Consider the following 16,894-nt stretch of genomic DNA (forward strand, 5'->3'; position numbering starts at 1 on the left):
TAGTAATATTCTCCAATAATTCATGCTCTTTGGATTGCTTTCTTGCATCTGTAGACCAACTTTGTGATATAAGGTGTTTGTACGTGTGAGAAATGTCTAATCTTAACATAATTATTTTACCCAGGCTGAATCTTGATGTTTTTTGTTATATAATTTAGTAGCTGGCACAAAATTGTTTTATTGGGAAACCATGGAAGAATTGGAGGCAGTGCTACATTTGAAAGTTACAATATCTAATGTTTGACTTCTAGAAACTAAAAATTTCAGTGTGATATCTTTATTTGCCATAAACTAGAAGTAAAATCTTCTGTACCAAAACAAGTCTTTATAAATATTTGCAATTTGGTATTTTTATATTTATTACTTCAAAGCCTAGCTTAATCAGTAAGCAGGTGGCTTAAAATATTACAAAATATAACTGGCTTTTAGATGCTTTAGTTCTTAGAAATGGAAGTGAGGCATTATGTCCTTCAAGAGAAACAATATAATGCTAATGCACTAGAATGTGTTTGCTTTAGCTCCTAGTGTAATGTAAAATATGAGCTTTTGCTTTTCTAAGGCAAGGGGTGGGGAGAAGAGATTCTTTTTGGTTTCCAGATAGAAACTGTTCCAAAACTATAACTTTTTTTCTAGGGATATCTCTCTTACAATGTGTGTTTCCCATGACTTCAGAAAAGCTCTTACCAAGAAAGGATAGACAAGATTGGTAGAGAGGAAAGCTGTGCTTTTCATCAGTATTCTTGTTCACTTTTATTGTATGGGCTGAACTTCATGGAATAGCTCATAAAACTATTCTCAGAGATGTTCAGCTCTCTGTCCTTAACATCAAACATATGTGTTATTTTCTTGGTGTTTCACTATTTTTTTTTCTCCTTTCTGAACTATACAGTGTAAATGTTCAGTAGACAGCACTGACAATTCTGGGAAAACAGCTTTACACTATGCAGGTAACTTCTTTGTTAAAAGTGTGTACTATGTATTTTGTCATGCTTGATGTTTCTAGCTCATGAGCTTGATGAAGCTTTGTAGGTTCTAAATGCATAAATATAGCGACTCCCTTTCTGCTGATTGAAAAAACAGTGGACAGAATGGTGAGCTGTATTAAAGTTGGCTTCTTTCTGCTCTGTCATTCCATTTTTTTGTAGCTTTCTTTGACTAATCTTTTGATTTTATTTCCAACTTGAAATGTCAGATTTATTGAAATGCCTGCATTTTTAATCTGACAATGGAAGTTTACTTTTCTAAAATTAACATATTATTGACTAATTGAAGATTCGAGTAGCCGAGGGATACGTGTTCATTCTCATGGCTTATAAATTTGGGGTATTTTTTAATACTGTGAATAGCAAATTTCAGTTAATTATAGTTAGCAAGTTCACTCTTACATGTGCAAAGCCATTTAAATACTTAAATATTAAAATAAGGTTGATTCTGACTCAAGCGCTTAAAGATAACATGTTAATTTGGACTATAAATAATAGTTTTATTTCTGCTTACAGCTTGCTGTTCATTCTCTGTCTGTTTCAATCTTCCTTAAAAACAGATATGATTTAATTGTTTTTCTTGAACACCATTGTAATGATGCAATATTGCAAATGGGAGGTGGGGAACACAGGTTTCAAAAAAAGTGTTTCATGGACTTTCATGCTAGTTTTTTTATTTCTTTTAGCTGCGTGTGGTTGTCTTCAGGCAGTTCAACTTCTCTGTGAACACAAATGTCCAATTAACGTCAAAGATTTGGTACGTACCTCTTCTCCCATTGTTCACTTCAAAGCTTTTACCTCCTGCTTCAGTCAATCTCATGTATCATAGTTCAAAGCAATACTACTGTTGTATTTCATTTTGGATTACTCTGGCAGAGAATATTCCTTTTGCAGCTTGCCATAGTAGATGTGGGAAACCACTATCATACACTAGTGGTAGGATTTGCTGTTTGTTAAATTGAGGTTTTGATACAAGTGTCTAGAATCCATTCTGATATATTCAAAACACTATTAAAAGTCTTCCCACTCACTCCAGTAGACTGCGGGAAACGCATGTTATGTGGCAAGTGCTGCAAAAAACAAACAAACAAACAACACAATTTGGTATAATGTAAAGGCTAAGGGACAGTACATTCTCTATTATGAAGTGACTACGAACAACCAGATCTATCTGTGAGAATGATGCAGTTGCCTGATAGAAGACACTGATGATAAAGATAGTGGATGTGACAGAAATTAGACCAAAAAAAGAGGGGAGAGGAGGGCATTTAACTTTTTTTTTTCTTTCTTCCATCTTATCTTCCTATCTGGTCTTTTTGATGAGTTTAAAAAAAAACAAACAGCAAAATGCTCATGAAAATTAGATCTAAAATTTCAGCAGATGCATTTTAAAGGCAGAAACATTTGTCTTTTTTTGTTTAATCCTAAGAATTAGGAAGGCTATGGGAGAATCTTAAGATGCCCTCAACTGCATCATGTGTGATCATGAGGAAGACATAGCTAAACCCACCTCAGGTGCACAACAAAATGATGTCAAGCAATGGTCACAGTTTGGGCAGTAGAACTGATTGGGAAATTCCAATTATGTGTTAAGGAAAAAAAGAATTATTACCATGTAGGTGGTGAAACATTGGAAATGGGACCAAAAGACACCATGGTGTCTCTGTCCGTGGACATGCTTAAAACCTGACTGGACAAGTCTCTGAGCGATGTACTGTGAAGTTTGCCTTTCTTTGGAATGAGGGCAAAGGAGAAAAAAAAATCTCTGAAGTTGTCTTCCAATTGAAGTCACTCTGTTATTGCAAGAAATGTTGTATTTTTGCCTTGTACTTAAAATTTGCCTTGTACTTAAAATTAACCTTTTTGTTGTGGACTTATTTATAGGCATTGTATAGTTGCAAAATCACCGTGTTATAGCATTAAGCAAACAGAAAAGGGAGTACAGACAGCAAAAAGCATTCCTGTTCCTAATGCTTTGTTGAGTGATTCCATTCCCAGTACTAAAGGGAGAAATTAAATAAACCCAGCTACATTTATGGTACATGAGAAAAATGTACAGATAGTGCCTTGTTTGTGCTATGTAGAAGGAAGGTGCATAGCTGACCTTTAAATCTCAGGGTGGTATTTGTAAGTTGTTGAATTATTGTTTATAGTTTCTTTAAATGCATTCCTAGGATGGGAACATACCTCTGCTGCTTGCAGTACAAAATGGTCATACAGAAGTCTGCAAATACCTTCTGGATCACGGAGCAGACGTCAACACCAGGGATAAAAATGGAAGGTACAGCAGGTTAACCATCACCATGTTAATTCTTTCTCAGGGCTGACTGTCAAATGATGCTCTCTTCCCAAAACCATTGTTATGTGAAATAATGCTTTCAATACCAGAGAGAATATCCCAATTGTCAAGAAAGCTTACAGAATTCTGCCTAAAGGGAAAGAAACTAAATAACTCTAAAACTAGATCATGCCTGTAAGATTTTTGTTGGGTTACCAGAGCAGCAAATCCCATTTTAAAATCATTCCTGCAAGAGTTTGAATGACAACATTTGCCCACATGTCACTTTGTATGTGTCCCAGTTTTCAATGCTGCTCTGTTCTTGGCGTGAGTTAGTTTCTCCAATTTTAATCTGAAAATTGTTACTTGGGAGTGACATCCATGGGGAGCTCTCTTTTCTAACGTAACACAGCCACAGCACCAAGAGAAAATACAATAAAACTGTTGTATCATGGAGATTCTGTCGTCTTAGAAAGTGCCATTTAGCGACTTGTTGCATTAATAGACGTCTAGTGTGTCAGAAAAATGTGTTTAAACCAGAGCATCCTTGTGGAAAAAAATGTACTCAGTGTACTCATTTTGATGATACTGATGAAGTTCAAGAGTTTTTGAAAATTATGGACTGTTTTATAAACGATGAAATGGCAAAGGTAAGGCCAGATGCTGAGAAGACTTGGCACTTAATAATTATCTTGATTATTATGTGATACAATGCCCATATTGTTCTTTGGGAACACCTGGAAGGATGAGACTGGGCCCTAGCTTGGTTTATGAGAGTTCAAAGTTCTATTAGTCTGCTTTTTGTTTTAAGTTGCCTAAAGAAAACCCCTTTGTTAGTTCTCAGTTGATTCGTTTGTTTGAATGGCCTCCACAGTGCTTTGAACTCAGAGGTCCCATTCTGGGACCTCTGCCTTTCTCTCACTAGCTTACTTTTAATCAAGAGGTAGTGCTAACAGGTTGTAATTTAATTGGATGGAGGTATTTCTGTTATAAATAAGACAGTACTTGCAAGTTTGGTATTCCTTATTTTTTTTTTTTTTTTAAAGAAAGTACAGTGTGTAAAAGCAAGAAAAACTATGTAACATGGAATGTACCATTTTAATTCCAACTTTCCTTATGGTAAGGAGAATAACTGCTCTGGCATCTCTTGTTCACAGAATCGATTGCATATTTAATGAAAAAGCAGAAGCCTTAACGGGAGGAGAAAGAGAGAGAGCCTTTGAAAATGGCTTGTCCAATTCCGTCTGTTGTCTAGACTAAGCTAGTCATTTTGGCAGTCTAAAACCATCCCTGTGAAACTGCTATCCAAGTTACCACTCAACATTTGACTTTTTAGCACAGTACTGCAACAGCCATCACTTCCTGAGGGCTCACCTGTTACAGGGAGTGTGTTTAATTCATCAGTGAAATGGTTGCCTTACTATCTAGCAAATACCTAAACAACTGGGGTTGTTCAGCCTAGAGAAAAGGAATCTCAGGAGAGACCTTATCACACTCTACAGTTACCTTAAGGGAGGCTATACGGAGGTGGGGACTTGACTTTTCTCCCAAGCACCAAGTGATAAGACGAGGGGAAATGGCCTCAAATTACACCAAGGAAGGCTTAGGTTGAATATTGGGAGAAATTTCTGTAGTAACTTCTCAGTTTCATACCTGCACTGAGAAACGTAGTTGCGTGTGAACTTGGTCAGCCTATTAGGAATGATTTCGTATTTAAAAAGGAGAATTCTGCTGTGTCAGGAAAGCAATATTAGAGCATGCTCGAGAGGTGGGGTTTTCTGTGTTTTTGTAATTATCCTATGTGTGGTTTTTGATCCCTAAAAGTCACTGAGGAAAAACAGACACAACCTGTTAGGAAAATGCTCCTTCTGTATGCTACCCTTACTGTAGGAGGCACTGTCAAGCTGCCCTGTGTTGGAGAGGGAATTGATTGTGATATAAGACACTTCTTTATCTTTTTTATTTGAGAATGGCTCAGGATTTGAGGTCAAACCACCCTTCAGTGTCACTGAAGAGTTTTGAGAAATATATTTAGCTTTGTGGGTGATACCTGCTTAAAAACAACATGAAATAAAGGCTTTCGTGTTGTAATTGAAGTGTGACAGTGAGATCTGATAGTCTGACTTTATCCTTCATCCACTTCTCTCTCTCCTTTTAGCTTCACGAACCCATTTTTAGAAATGTTTGGAGATATGTGCAAAGTATAACAGGCCTTTGCAGAAGGTCCAGCTGGGGTGTATGGGGAAGAGGAGGAAGGGCAGGCAGGTGTCTGTGCATAGAAAAGACAGTTGCACATATGTGTTGATACATATGTTGATAAAATTTTGTTCTTCGTTACACAATACCTGTCACTCTTTCTTCCTTACAAAATGAGCTGCTGCTTCAAAGGCTATTCTTGATAATTTTATCTTGTTTCTTTTGTCCAGAACTGCTTTGATGATGGCTTGTGAAGCTGGTAACCTTAACATGGTGGAAGCGTTCCTTAAGAAAGGTGCAGATGTCAGTTTAGTAGACGTCTTTGGGCAGAATGCCATGCATTACTCCAAAATCTCTGAGAATGCAGGGATCCAGAATCTCCTATCATCAAAGTTATCTCAGGATGTGGGTACGTAAGAGATGCTGTTATACTGTTTGTCCCTTTTCATTTTGGCTATGTTTATGTTTATTAATGAACAAATTTACTTTGTAAAGTAACCTGAAAATTTTCAAAAGCTACCTTCAAGATGGTCTGTCTGAAGCTTTTCAAAACAGGAAAATGTGGTATTTGCTGTATATGGTAATACGCAATGGGAGACAAAATATTCAGCAGGGCAAACAGGTGGTCTCGAGAAAGACAAGGTAAGCGGATATAACAGCATAATGAACTCTTGCATAGAATTTGAACTAGATCTTCTCTTTATTATGTGAAAGACTATGTTTAGCTCCTCAGTAGAAGGATTCAGAAGGAACTAATGCAGACGGGACTTTATGGTCAAGCTAAAACAGATTTTTGAAGTAGTAAGTTAATGTGAACGAATGGTGAGAGGCTACAGTAGAAGCAGAGTTGTCACAATCCTTCGAATTTTTTATCACTGTGAAACAAACAAAAAAAAGCAGCGGAGAAGATGTATTTAAATGGAATTTTTAATTTTAAGTATATTGCTCAGATTTCAAACAGGAGTTCAAAAAACAAACAGCATTTATGATGCAGGAAGTAGAGCTGAGAGAAGGGTTAGGCAAATAACATATTCCTTGATCGTTGTTCTTAATTCTGCTTTTTTCTTGCTTCACAGATACAAAATCACCAACTAAATCAAAGCAGGTATTTATCCTTTTGATTTTAAAAATACTTGGGCTTTAAAGGCTTGTAGCTCATGGAAAAAATAGTAACTGCCATGACTAGTAGCAGTAGATGTGACTAGTAGCTAGTAGTCATTGTGAGATGCACATCTAATAACTGCTCTGTAATGTGAAAAGTTTTTGTTGCTTATTTAAAGAATGTCTTTCAGGAACATCAGTTTTGGGTTTACTTTCTCTCTGACATAGCTGCCAGATTCCTCAGTGAGAAAAGGAAGGGAGGTTGCATGTGCATGCGCACATGTGTGCCAGGAGGATACTCCGCCATTTTCATGTATTGCAGGAGCTTTGCTGGACTCCGGTCTCTTAAAACTGTATAAAAAATCACCCATAAAAGTTTTCTGTTTCCAAAACATCTATCTGAAGGTTTTCCCTGGTTGCACCTTACTGGTGACCCCCATCTGTTGAGACTCTTACCAGATTTAGGCAATTAAATAAGTTTCTTACATTCTGTATTTAGTATCATGCTATCTTGGAGTGCAAATATCTTGCAGACTTACTTGCTGGTGGCTGGAAATTAGACGAGGGTGCTATGTATTAGTTCATTCTTTCTCTGAGTGGAGAAGTTGGGTTTTTCAGGGAGTTCAGGCAGAAGCTGATGGAGGGGAAACGTGGTAGCTGTTAAGAGTGGCATGGCTGGAATATGAATGAATGGAAGTTGATGGAGAGGAAAGATGGTAGCTATTAAGAATGGCATGACTGGACTATGAATGAATTTCTGAAAATATTCAAAATCACTAGTGCTAAACTTGTTGTCAGCTTCTGCTTTTTCACTAAATCTTGTTTGTTTTCACTGAAGCATGGATTACAAAGGAACATATTCTTATTGTTAGGCATGTTTAATATCTTTGTGTTATTAGAGATGTAGTCTTTACATAGAAAAAAAGGAGCTGCATGAGCTGCTAAAGTTGATATTAATGTGGGAAAATATATATGTATATATATATTTGTGAAACAACTTGCTCGGACTTTACTAACCAAACTAACAAACCTACCTTCTCTGGCTGGTGAAACTTTCAGCATGATCAAGGCTCTAAATTAAGTTCAGAAAGAAGTGGAACTCCAAAAAAACGCAAAGCCCCACCTCCTCCTATCAGTCCTATTCAGGTAAAGAAAAGACCAATCTTGAGATACTTTTAGGGGATGAAGAGCATTTTGACCATTATGTGAATGATGTGGGCTGAATTTGAGCTGTCTCTCCTACTTTATATGCCTGTCATATTATGAGTGCTTTTCCTGACATGAAGATGACACCATGAAAATACACATTGATGAGTTTAACTAAGAAAATTGCTTGAAATACAGCATGGTTTAAGATGCAGTAGTACAAACTTTACTGTACAGGTGCTTTTTCTATTTAAAATTGAAGGTTTGCTTGTTTTGCAGACTTCCTTAAGTAAATTACATGTATTTTAAATCCACATATGTATGTACACGTTATTATATGCACATATACATATGATAGTAAAACACTTAAATTGATTTGTATAGTATACCAAAATACAGTTTAACAGGTTTTATGTTAAACAGAAAAGCTATCCGTACAACAAACGCATTGCAAGTGTGATACTGGCTCAAAAGAGTACTGAATAATTAAATTTGCTCTTTGAAATTAACTGAGTTGTTACTTATGTTAGTGCAAGGAAAAGTGCTCGCATGTGTTTGTGTCTATATATGGCACATGTTTATTATGTGCACATGTTTATGGCACAGGATTAGTTATATGGACGCATACGTATGCATACATATACTTATTTCTATATAATCTTTTACAGCTTAGTGATTTGTCCTCTCCACGCTCATCAACTTCAACTCCCATGACAGGAAAAGGACAGGCTTTCTTTGCTGACCAGGTATGTGAGATGTCAAAGTTTTCTTTCTTTTCTTACTAAGTATGGGGGAAGAATGTGTAATACCATAGCAATTTATTTTGCTGACTGCAGAATGTCCTGTGAATTAATTAGCAGCATTTTAAGAATAAAAAGGAATCTAAATCTATTTCAATGTAATTTACAAAGCAAATGTGGATTGCTTTAATGTTTAACGAACATCTAAATAGAATTAGTCATAAACTAGTCAGTATATAGGAATATGGTTGTGAAAGTTTATTAATGGTGTGAGAACTCATTAGCTAATACCAGTGAAATATATGGGATTGTGTTGCAAAAAGTAGCGACCCTGTCACCAAAAGACATCAGGCAAATACTTGAGCGTGTTCTGTCTCATATTTGTCTTATGGTTTTGAAGTTTATCTTAGGGTATTGAAGATTTCTTTTTAAGTACACCACAATATATTGCAGCAATTTATCACAGGAGCTGCAGCTTTTCCAAACTATCTGTGGGATAGTAGCCCAAATTACATTAACATTTAATGAGACCTAGGCAATTTAATTTCTGTCCTGGCCACATGCTACAATTGAAATTAAAAAAAAAAAAAAAAAAAAGTTTTGCCAGGTTTCACCCAACAAGGTCTATGCTATTTATATTTATCTTCTGTGAATTGTCCAACTTTACATCTGCTTTCTGTGAAAGTGTTTTTTAAATTTTTTTCTCATGTCTCAGCAAGAAGAATTCAGCTCCTTGCTTCGAGATAATAAAGACAGACTGAGTGACAGCACAACAGGTATACAATAAAGCTTAATCCTTATTTTCTCACTTGGTTAGGTTTTTTAGGTGTTGTGAAAAGTCTGTCTGTTCAGATGTGCTCTGTGTCATTCTACTTAGAATGTGAGTCACAGTAAATGTTGGGAATAATGTTATGTAATGTCACTACCAGCTGCCACCTGCTTCTACTGGGTGACATAACACGTTTTTGGGGAAACAGCTCTAGGAATTGTTCACGTGTTCACTGCACTTAATAGTCATGAAAACAAAGTGTTTAATTTGGAAAGCAAAATAACTAGCTAGCTGTGGGATCGGTTCAAGTTCTGAAAGCTTTTGAATCTTTTTTCCTCCAAAGGTGCTGATAGTTTATTGGACGTGAGTTCTGAAACTGAACAGCAAGATCTACTTATGCTGATGCAAGCAAAAATTGCTTCTTTGACATTACACAATAAGGAGCTACAGGACAAATTACAGGTGGTGTATTTTGTGCTGTTCTAGTGCTCTGTTAACCTCTTAGTGGAACAAAGAGCTGCTAACCGATTTAAAGAGATGTTCTGTAAATATAAAGAGCTTGTGGTGCTCATCATTGAAACACTCTGCATCCAGAGGATTAAAATTAGTGTTTTGATCCTTTTCCCATGAATTACTGAATATCTTTGCTTACTATGATAGTTGTATTCTAAAATATGCTGTTAACAGTTGTGTTAGCAGATCTGATTTTAATTTGCTTAGCTTTGATTATTAGCATACAGAGATCAACACAGACTATCAGAGGAGCTTGGCACTTGCTGCCTTCTGTCACTGTAGATGATTAAATGGGACCAGCTGGGTTCTGAGTTGAAACCCAAAGGTTTCTTCCATGGTGCTTTAATTGCCCATCTTTGTAGGATGTGGCAAGGATTGTTTCCTTTTTCGTCTGTATTTTGTTTTAAATAAATGTATTTGCTTTTATCATGCATTCGTTTGGGTTTCTTTTTGCACAGGAAAGAACACCTAAAGAAGTGGATTCTGCGATTGATTCTTATCATTCGACCCAAACAGAGTTTGATCAAGCAGTAGATAGACAAAATGAGTTCTTAGCTCAGGAGCTGAAGCCTACATTAAAAGCCACCCAAATTCAAGAAAACTTGGCAAGCCCTAGTGAAGTAAAAATAAAGTACCTCCAGGAAGACTTAAAGGATGTGCAGAGGAAATTAGAAAATTCTGAAGCTAAAAGAAAGCACTTAGAAGCTCAGTTCCAGTCCAGAGTTCCAGAAGCAGATCGCTTAAATAACACAGACATTTCAGAAAATGGCTCTGATCTTAACGTGAAGTTCCAAGAAACTCAAAACAGGTATGAGGAAACTGTGAAAGATGTTTTGAATGTACAGAGGCAGGTGAAACTGGGTCTCATTTCTTCTGAAAGTGAAGAAACCAGGTCTGAGCTCAGTAGGTTGAAGGTGACCTGTGAAGAAGTTGAAGTGCTTAAGCAAGAATTGAAGAAAGCATTGGAGGAAAGTGAAAGACAAAAAGAGAAAGTGAGAGAGCTCCAGAAAAAGTTTGAAGAAAGAGAGCAGAATGTGGCAGGCAAATTGTCTGTGGAAGAATGTGAAGAAATAAGGAATTCATATTGTTCAGTTATTGATAATATTAATCAGGAGAAGGCACTGTTGATTGAGAGGTACAAAGAAGGGCAAGAGGAAATTAAGAGGCTACAGGACAAGCTGACAAATCAGACACAGTTACAGTCTAGTGCTGAGTCTGGAGAAATGAAAGATGCAATGCACAGAATGATAGATGAGCTCAACAGGCAACTTAGTGAATTGTCACAATTGTACAAGGAGGCACAAGTAGAGCTTGAAGATTATAGGAAGAGAAAAACTCTGGATGATATCGCTGTGGACTACATTCCTAGAGATGAACATGAGAAACTGATGCAGGTAACAAATTCTTTGAAATACAAAGCAGAGAGTGAATTATCAGAAATGAAATCCCAGTACACAAAAGTATTAGATGAAGCAGAAGAACTAAAGCAACTGTTAGACAGTCAGAAACAAAACTCTTTGCCAATTACTGAACACCATCAGGTGATGAATGTACTCCGAAGTACTGTAAAGGAAATGGAGGAGGAAATAAATGAGCTCAAAGGACTGCTTACCAACAAGGAAAGTGAAGTAAGAAACCTGCAGAAGGAATTATTGGAAGAAAAAGCTGCAATTAATGAAGCAATGGTACCCAAGGCTACGTATGAAAAACTCCAGTCTTCATTAGAGGGTGAAGTTAGTGCTTTGTCATCCAAATTGAAGGATGTAATCAAAGAGAAGGAAAATGTGTCCTTGGATGTTATGCAACTGAGAAATGAAGTTTTGCATTTGAAAGAAGAGAAAGAAGGCATGCATACTCTGCTTGAAGCAAAGGAACAGGAGGTGACTGGTCTTCACCAAAAGTACCATCAAGCTCAAGAAGATTTACTTGAAATGAAAAGATACTCTGAAAGCACATCAAAACTAGAAGAGGACAAAGATAAAAAGGTTAGTAATTCACTGCTGTGGAGGGAGTAGTACACGAATTCAGACTACAAAACATATTGGAAGGTGCATGAGTGACCTTAAGCCCCAGTTGGTGTAAGGTGTCACGGAGCGGAGTAACATTGGAGTTCATGTGACCATCTGAAAATTCAGATGCCAAAGTACTGTCTCACAGATCTTAATGTCAAAGGAGTTTTTATTCAGCATTTTTGACTTCAGTTATCTTCCTCTCTGGTGGAGATAAGCATCTTTCTGTTCACCTCCTAAGTTCTGTTCAGGTAAGGTTCAGAGAATTCAGTGAACCTAACCTGAATTGAGCAAATTCAAAGTTGAATTTAGAGCAGGAAGAGGTTCATGAGGAGACAAAGAAACATCAGGATCAGGAAGCAGCGGACATTCACTATTCTGAGTTTACTGTATCATCTCAACCTCAGTGTGACAGCTGTTTTTCCTGTGCAACTATGTCACAATTTCTTTATAAAAAGCTATGCATTTTGCTTAGTATGAATAGCTGGCCTGTTTGGTATGTTTCGGTCTTGTGTTAAGACACAGCATTTGCAAAGGTGGTAAATACCATCTTTGTAAATATTACCTTTTCAGAGCCAGGAATGCATTCTGAAGGACTGCTAGGATTGTGGTAGAGAAGCATTGTTTACATGACATCTCTGTCCATTGAGTTTTCATCTAGTTTTCTGCCACTTTTTAAATATAAGTCACAAATACTTATTTGTATAGGATGAGACCCGTGGGAATATAGTATGCCTTGCAGCTTTTCATGAAAACCTATTTTTCACCTTCATAGATCAATGAAATGTCCAAGGAGGTCAGCAAATTAAAAGAAGCATTGAACAGCCTTTCTCAGCTTTCCTACTCAACCAGTGCCCCCAAAAGACAAAGCCAACAGCTGGAGGCGTTACAACAACAAGTGAAGCAGTTGCAAAACCAACTGACCGTAAGTAGATAATAATAAATAATAGTTCATAAACCCACCATTATTGCCAGTTCTCCAAAAGCGTGCGTGGCATTCTTAACTCTGCCTTATTTAAAATGAGGTACAGTCAATAAGTACAAGAGTTTTCATACAGAAATTTTGTAATGCTCTGAAACATGTAGGAATCCTCAAGTCACTTCAGATGTCTTTTTTCCAGAAATAGTCTAACTAAAGAAAACTATTTTTCTGTATATATTTCTTCAGATTGATAATGGATCAAAGTTTCTGCACTTGTAGTGGAATGTAGTGACCAGACCTGCTGCTGAGACCCTGATTTGTGAAAAATCTGGCCAGTGTGCAGTGGACTAAAGTTGTGTTTTCTCAGGAATGTGTATTAAAAGATGAAATCTTTTTGTTATTTTAAGCCAAAAGAAACATGACGTTTTGGAAGAAAATAGTCACTGAAAGCGTGAAGTTTCAAATCAAGCAAGTCCATCTGTTTACAGGAATCGCAGTTCATTTTCTGAAATTCTGAACAGCTTAAAGACTTTTTAAAATTGTACTTGCTTGTGTATGAGAGGCTCAGTCTTCTAAGTCAGGTTGAGCCATAATTGCTATTTCCAAATGTTTGCCTGTCCAAAGAAGCATTTTCACTCACTTTAGAGAGGGTGAAGAGAAGGTACTTCCCACCAGAGACTCATTTGTAGAAAGCTCTGGAATAACAGTTGAAAGGAAAATTCCCAGCCCGATGGACTAAATGCCTTAACTGTTATGTGCTGTCCTGTCATCCCCAGCAGACAGATGCAGGAGTTAATATGCACATGAGCCAGAAAAATTCCCTTGCAGTGAGGAGAAATAAATAGGTAGATAGTTAAACACCATGTCCTGTCAGTGTGTAGGCTTGTATTTCCTATCCCAGTCCACCAAATTAATAAGGAGCCTTCATCTCTCATAGCTCAAGGATCAGCAAATTAGTGCAAAGATACACAACAAATTAGGAGATGCATACAACTTAAAACAGGAAACATTCTTTCCTTCTCTTACACTGGCTTTCCTGGCAGCTTCATGTTTGTTTGGAAAGATGGCTTCTGGGATGTGGCAGTCTGATCACAAAAAAGGTGTTTGACTTTCCTTGTTTGAATGTATAGTAATTAACTGAGAATTTCATAGATTAAGACCTTTGTAAGAATCTCCTTCACCAGAAGAGTCAAGGGTTGATTTGTCAGAATATTGTTGGCTTTCCTTGGTTACTTCTGGTTTTTGATAAACTGAGAAGCAGAGTATGTGCTTGTTCCACATCTTTGCAGCTCAGGACTTCTTGCAACTAATATCATCTCACCATTTATTTATTTATTTGTTTGTTTGTTTGTTTATTTATTTATTTATTTATTACAAAGTTGGCTAGAATTACAGCATTTCTGTGGACTATGTTTCCCAGCAAATTATGTTTTAGATAGCTAGCAGCACAGTCCTGTGTTTGAGCTAGTTTTCCACCCATACATTAGATTATCACTTTCACAGAGCTCCATATGTCTAGGTGAGGAGTTCTGAATTCCACAGTTCTGAATACTCTGTGACTTTCTGCTTAACTATTTTCTAGGAAACAAAGAAACAACATCAGGAAATCGTGTCGGTTTACCGGATGCATCTTCTCTACGCTGTGCAGGTATGGTTAGATATTACTCATTACATGGTGTTTTAATGGAATATGTTTTTGCTGCAGATCTATTCAGAACATTGCAGGTTGTATTGAACACATAGTACCTGAAAGAATTGACTGTTTAAGCACAAATTTAACACTGTTTTCTTTTGGAAAATTGGTGTAATTCTTATATCTTAAAAACAGTTTGTAAATCTTTTCAATGAGTTGGGAAATGTTTGAATTCAGTCACCTTTTCTTTTCTCTCCCCTTGTCTAGGGTCAAATGGATGAAGATGTCCAGAAGGTGCTTAAACAAATTTTATCGATGTGCAAAAGCCAATCACAGAAAAAGTAAACAAACAAACAAACAAGCAAAACTCCCTATTTTCATTAATCCTGTTGTGGGTGTTTATCTAGATTTGCCTTAAAGTAAGATTTAAAACAGGCAATTTGCTGCTTTTTTGTTGTTGTTGTGCTGTTTGTGAGGTGGATTAATTTGTTTGTCTCTACCACTTTCCATGTGCATAGACATGTGCAGTAACTAAACACATGCCTGCTTTTCATAGCCAAAATGCAAGTATGTTCTTCAGACTTTTTACTTAGGCCACTACATGTCGTGTTTACCCTGAAACTGCTTTCTAGCTTCCTCCCAGAGGGAGATTAATATGGAGGCAAGCACTCATGCCACCTGGGTAAAGGTGAAATTCTCCATGTCTCCTTTACCTGTGTATAAGCTGCATATTGTTATTGGGGATAGGCATAATTGCTTGATGTTGTAGCACTCAGATTCAAGACATTTTGCCATACGCACTCTTTGGCAGAGCAGAAGCAAGCCTTGCAGCAGTGAGCAGAAGTAGGTATTTATGGTAAGCCAGAACATCAAACAGCTATACTTCTTAACTTAGTTTTGTTTTAGATTAGCACACCATACTGTAGCTGTCCCAACCCATCCAATGCACTGAGTACACAAAAATCATACCATGCTTCATAGTTTCCTTGAACTGCCTGCTAGTGGAATGAAACTATTTCAAAAGGTAAAGTAATTAGTCTATTGAAGTTCTGTACAAAGCAGTACAGAAAGGCTTGTAGAAACAACTCATGATAGGTTTAGCTATCTATGCAAGTGTTGGCCATGAAGCTCAGGAACAAAACCAGAACATATACTTTAGACAAGGGATTCTAGTGAACACAGGATGTTTACAGTGAATGTCAATGCCTCATATTTCCTAACCTCACTTTTGTAAAGATCTTCTCTTCAGTATATTTTTATTGGCCCTCTAATGAATTTTTTTTTGTAACTAAACCGTTTTTCTACGTAATGTTTGCATTAAGCTTATTAACAAATATTTTTAGGTAATCGTGTTTTAGAGAGTTCCTTTCTATACCCCCAAATATTCAGTAATAGTGAAGCATAGAGAAGTGTTCTCAGTTTGAAAAAGATCTGTATGGAATAATAGACCTGTCCATTGGTGTGGTCCAGAGCAGTGAAGTGTAAAATACAATTTAGCCTGCTGTTTCAACAAATGTAGAAATGAAGGTAGAGAAGAGCAAAATGTGTCAAAAATTTCTACATGTTGTTTCTAGAGGCCAGAGGCATTAAGAAAGCCTTTGTCAGCACTTTTAAATTTCGAAGTCAAATAAAAATGCCTGATGAATGATGTATGGCTTATTATGAAGCTATGGAAGAATTCTTCTAAGCACACACTGCACTCGAGGGTACAACCATTTGAACTAGCTTGCAGCTTCACTATATTTGTCTTATTTCTGGTAGTAGATATGTCTCTAATAGAGAAATCTCCAGAGCTATATAATCTGAAGTTTATATAGAGTCATAATATGACAAGAGTCAGCAGTGCCTGAGGCTGACTGGACTCATAGTGCACTTATATCAGATAATTCCTAACCCTGGCAAAGCAAAAATGGATTTTAAAAACAAACAAATAAAACATTCTTTTGCATCAGTTAGACCTTGGTGTTACTTTTCTTGGGTGGTTTAACTAATGCCTGCTAATTTTGGACAGTATTTTATAGTTAGATGATTTTGAAAATGCTCCAAAGAAATGTGAAAAGAATTTTGCTGCAGCACTTCAGAATGAACAACAAGATTTTAAGCATGCCAATGCTGCGAAGTATAAAACTTGATGAACCATTTTGTAAGTTGCCTGATGGATTTAGTCTTCTACTTTGTTTTGGTTTGTATATTTATTACAATTATCTTTGTGGAATATTGAAAATTATACACTACAGCATAGCAAGTTTCTTTATATGTAATTTACCAGAAGTTTCCTTATGCAGCAAAATAAACTATTTCCAATTTTTCATCTTGGTTCTCCTTGTGCCTTCAGTTACTTTTTATCTCAAGGGTAATCTCACCGCACTCACTGCTTTAATGTAGTACAAATGTGTTCTGTACTCCATGTTCAGATACCTGTCAGATGTATGGCTTGTACTGAATCTACACCAAACCCAGCGCAACCACTTTGGCAGATTATGCCTTGTGTTGGATTGATAGGTTGAGATATTTCTCCCATGGGTGTCCTGCTAGAAGTAATATGGGTCTTCCATCACCACTGGATGCATTCCAACTAAGTTTAAAATGACCTTAGACCAGTAT

The 16,894-nt window shown here is 36.7% G+C and overlaps 1 protein-coding gene across 3 annotated transcripts in view; it reads left to right on the forward strand.

Annotated features, from left to right (window-relative positions):
- Positions 1 to 16,601, forward strand: part of RAI14 (retinoic acid induced 14) — an 86,008-nt gene extending 69,407 nt beyond the window's left edge. For 2 of the 3 annotated variants that reach the window (XM_084305330.1, XM_084305331.1), the window contains exons 6-18: positions 890 to 947; positions 1,670 to 1,740; positions 3,158 to 3,264; positions 5,688 to 5,866; positions 6,534 to 6,562; positions 7,618 to 7,704; positions 8,373 to 8,450; positions 9,160 to 9,220; positions 9,557 to 9,675; positions 10,185 to 11,711; positions 12,511 to 12,660; positions 14,240 to 14,305; positions 14,558 to 16,601. In XM_084305330.1, coding sequence (XP_084161456.1) covers positions 890 to 947; positions 1,670 to 1,740; positions 3,158 to 3,264; positions 5,688 to 5,866; positions 6,534 to 6,562; positions 7,618 to 7,704; positions 8,373 to 8,450; positions 9,160 to 9,220; positions 9,557 to 9,675; positions 10,185 to 11,711; positions 12,511 to 12,660; positions 14,240 to 14,305; positions 14,558 to 14,635 — 2,610 coding nt within the window. In that variant the 3' untranslated portion in view covers positions 14,636 to 16,601. The remainder of the gene's footprint in view (positions 1 to 889; positions 948 to 1,669; positions 1,741 to 3,157; positions 3,265 to 5,687; positions 5,867 to 6,533; positions 6,563 to 7,617; positions 7,705 to 8,372; positions 8,451 to 9,159; positions 9,221 to 9,556; positions 9,676 to 10,184; positions 11,712 to 12,510; positions 12,661 to 14,239; positions 14,306 to 14,557) is intronic. The other variant, XM_084305332.1, reaches the window with a different exon arrangement.
- The last annotated feature ends 293 nt before the right edge of the window (positions 16,602 to 16,894 follow it).

Source organism: Netta rufina (genome assembly GCF_964035555.1).
Source record: "Netta rufina genome assembly, chromosome: Z".
Lineage (NCBI taxonomy): Eukaryota > Metazoa > Chordata > Aves > Anseriformes > Anatidae > Netta > Netta rufina.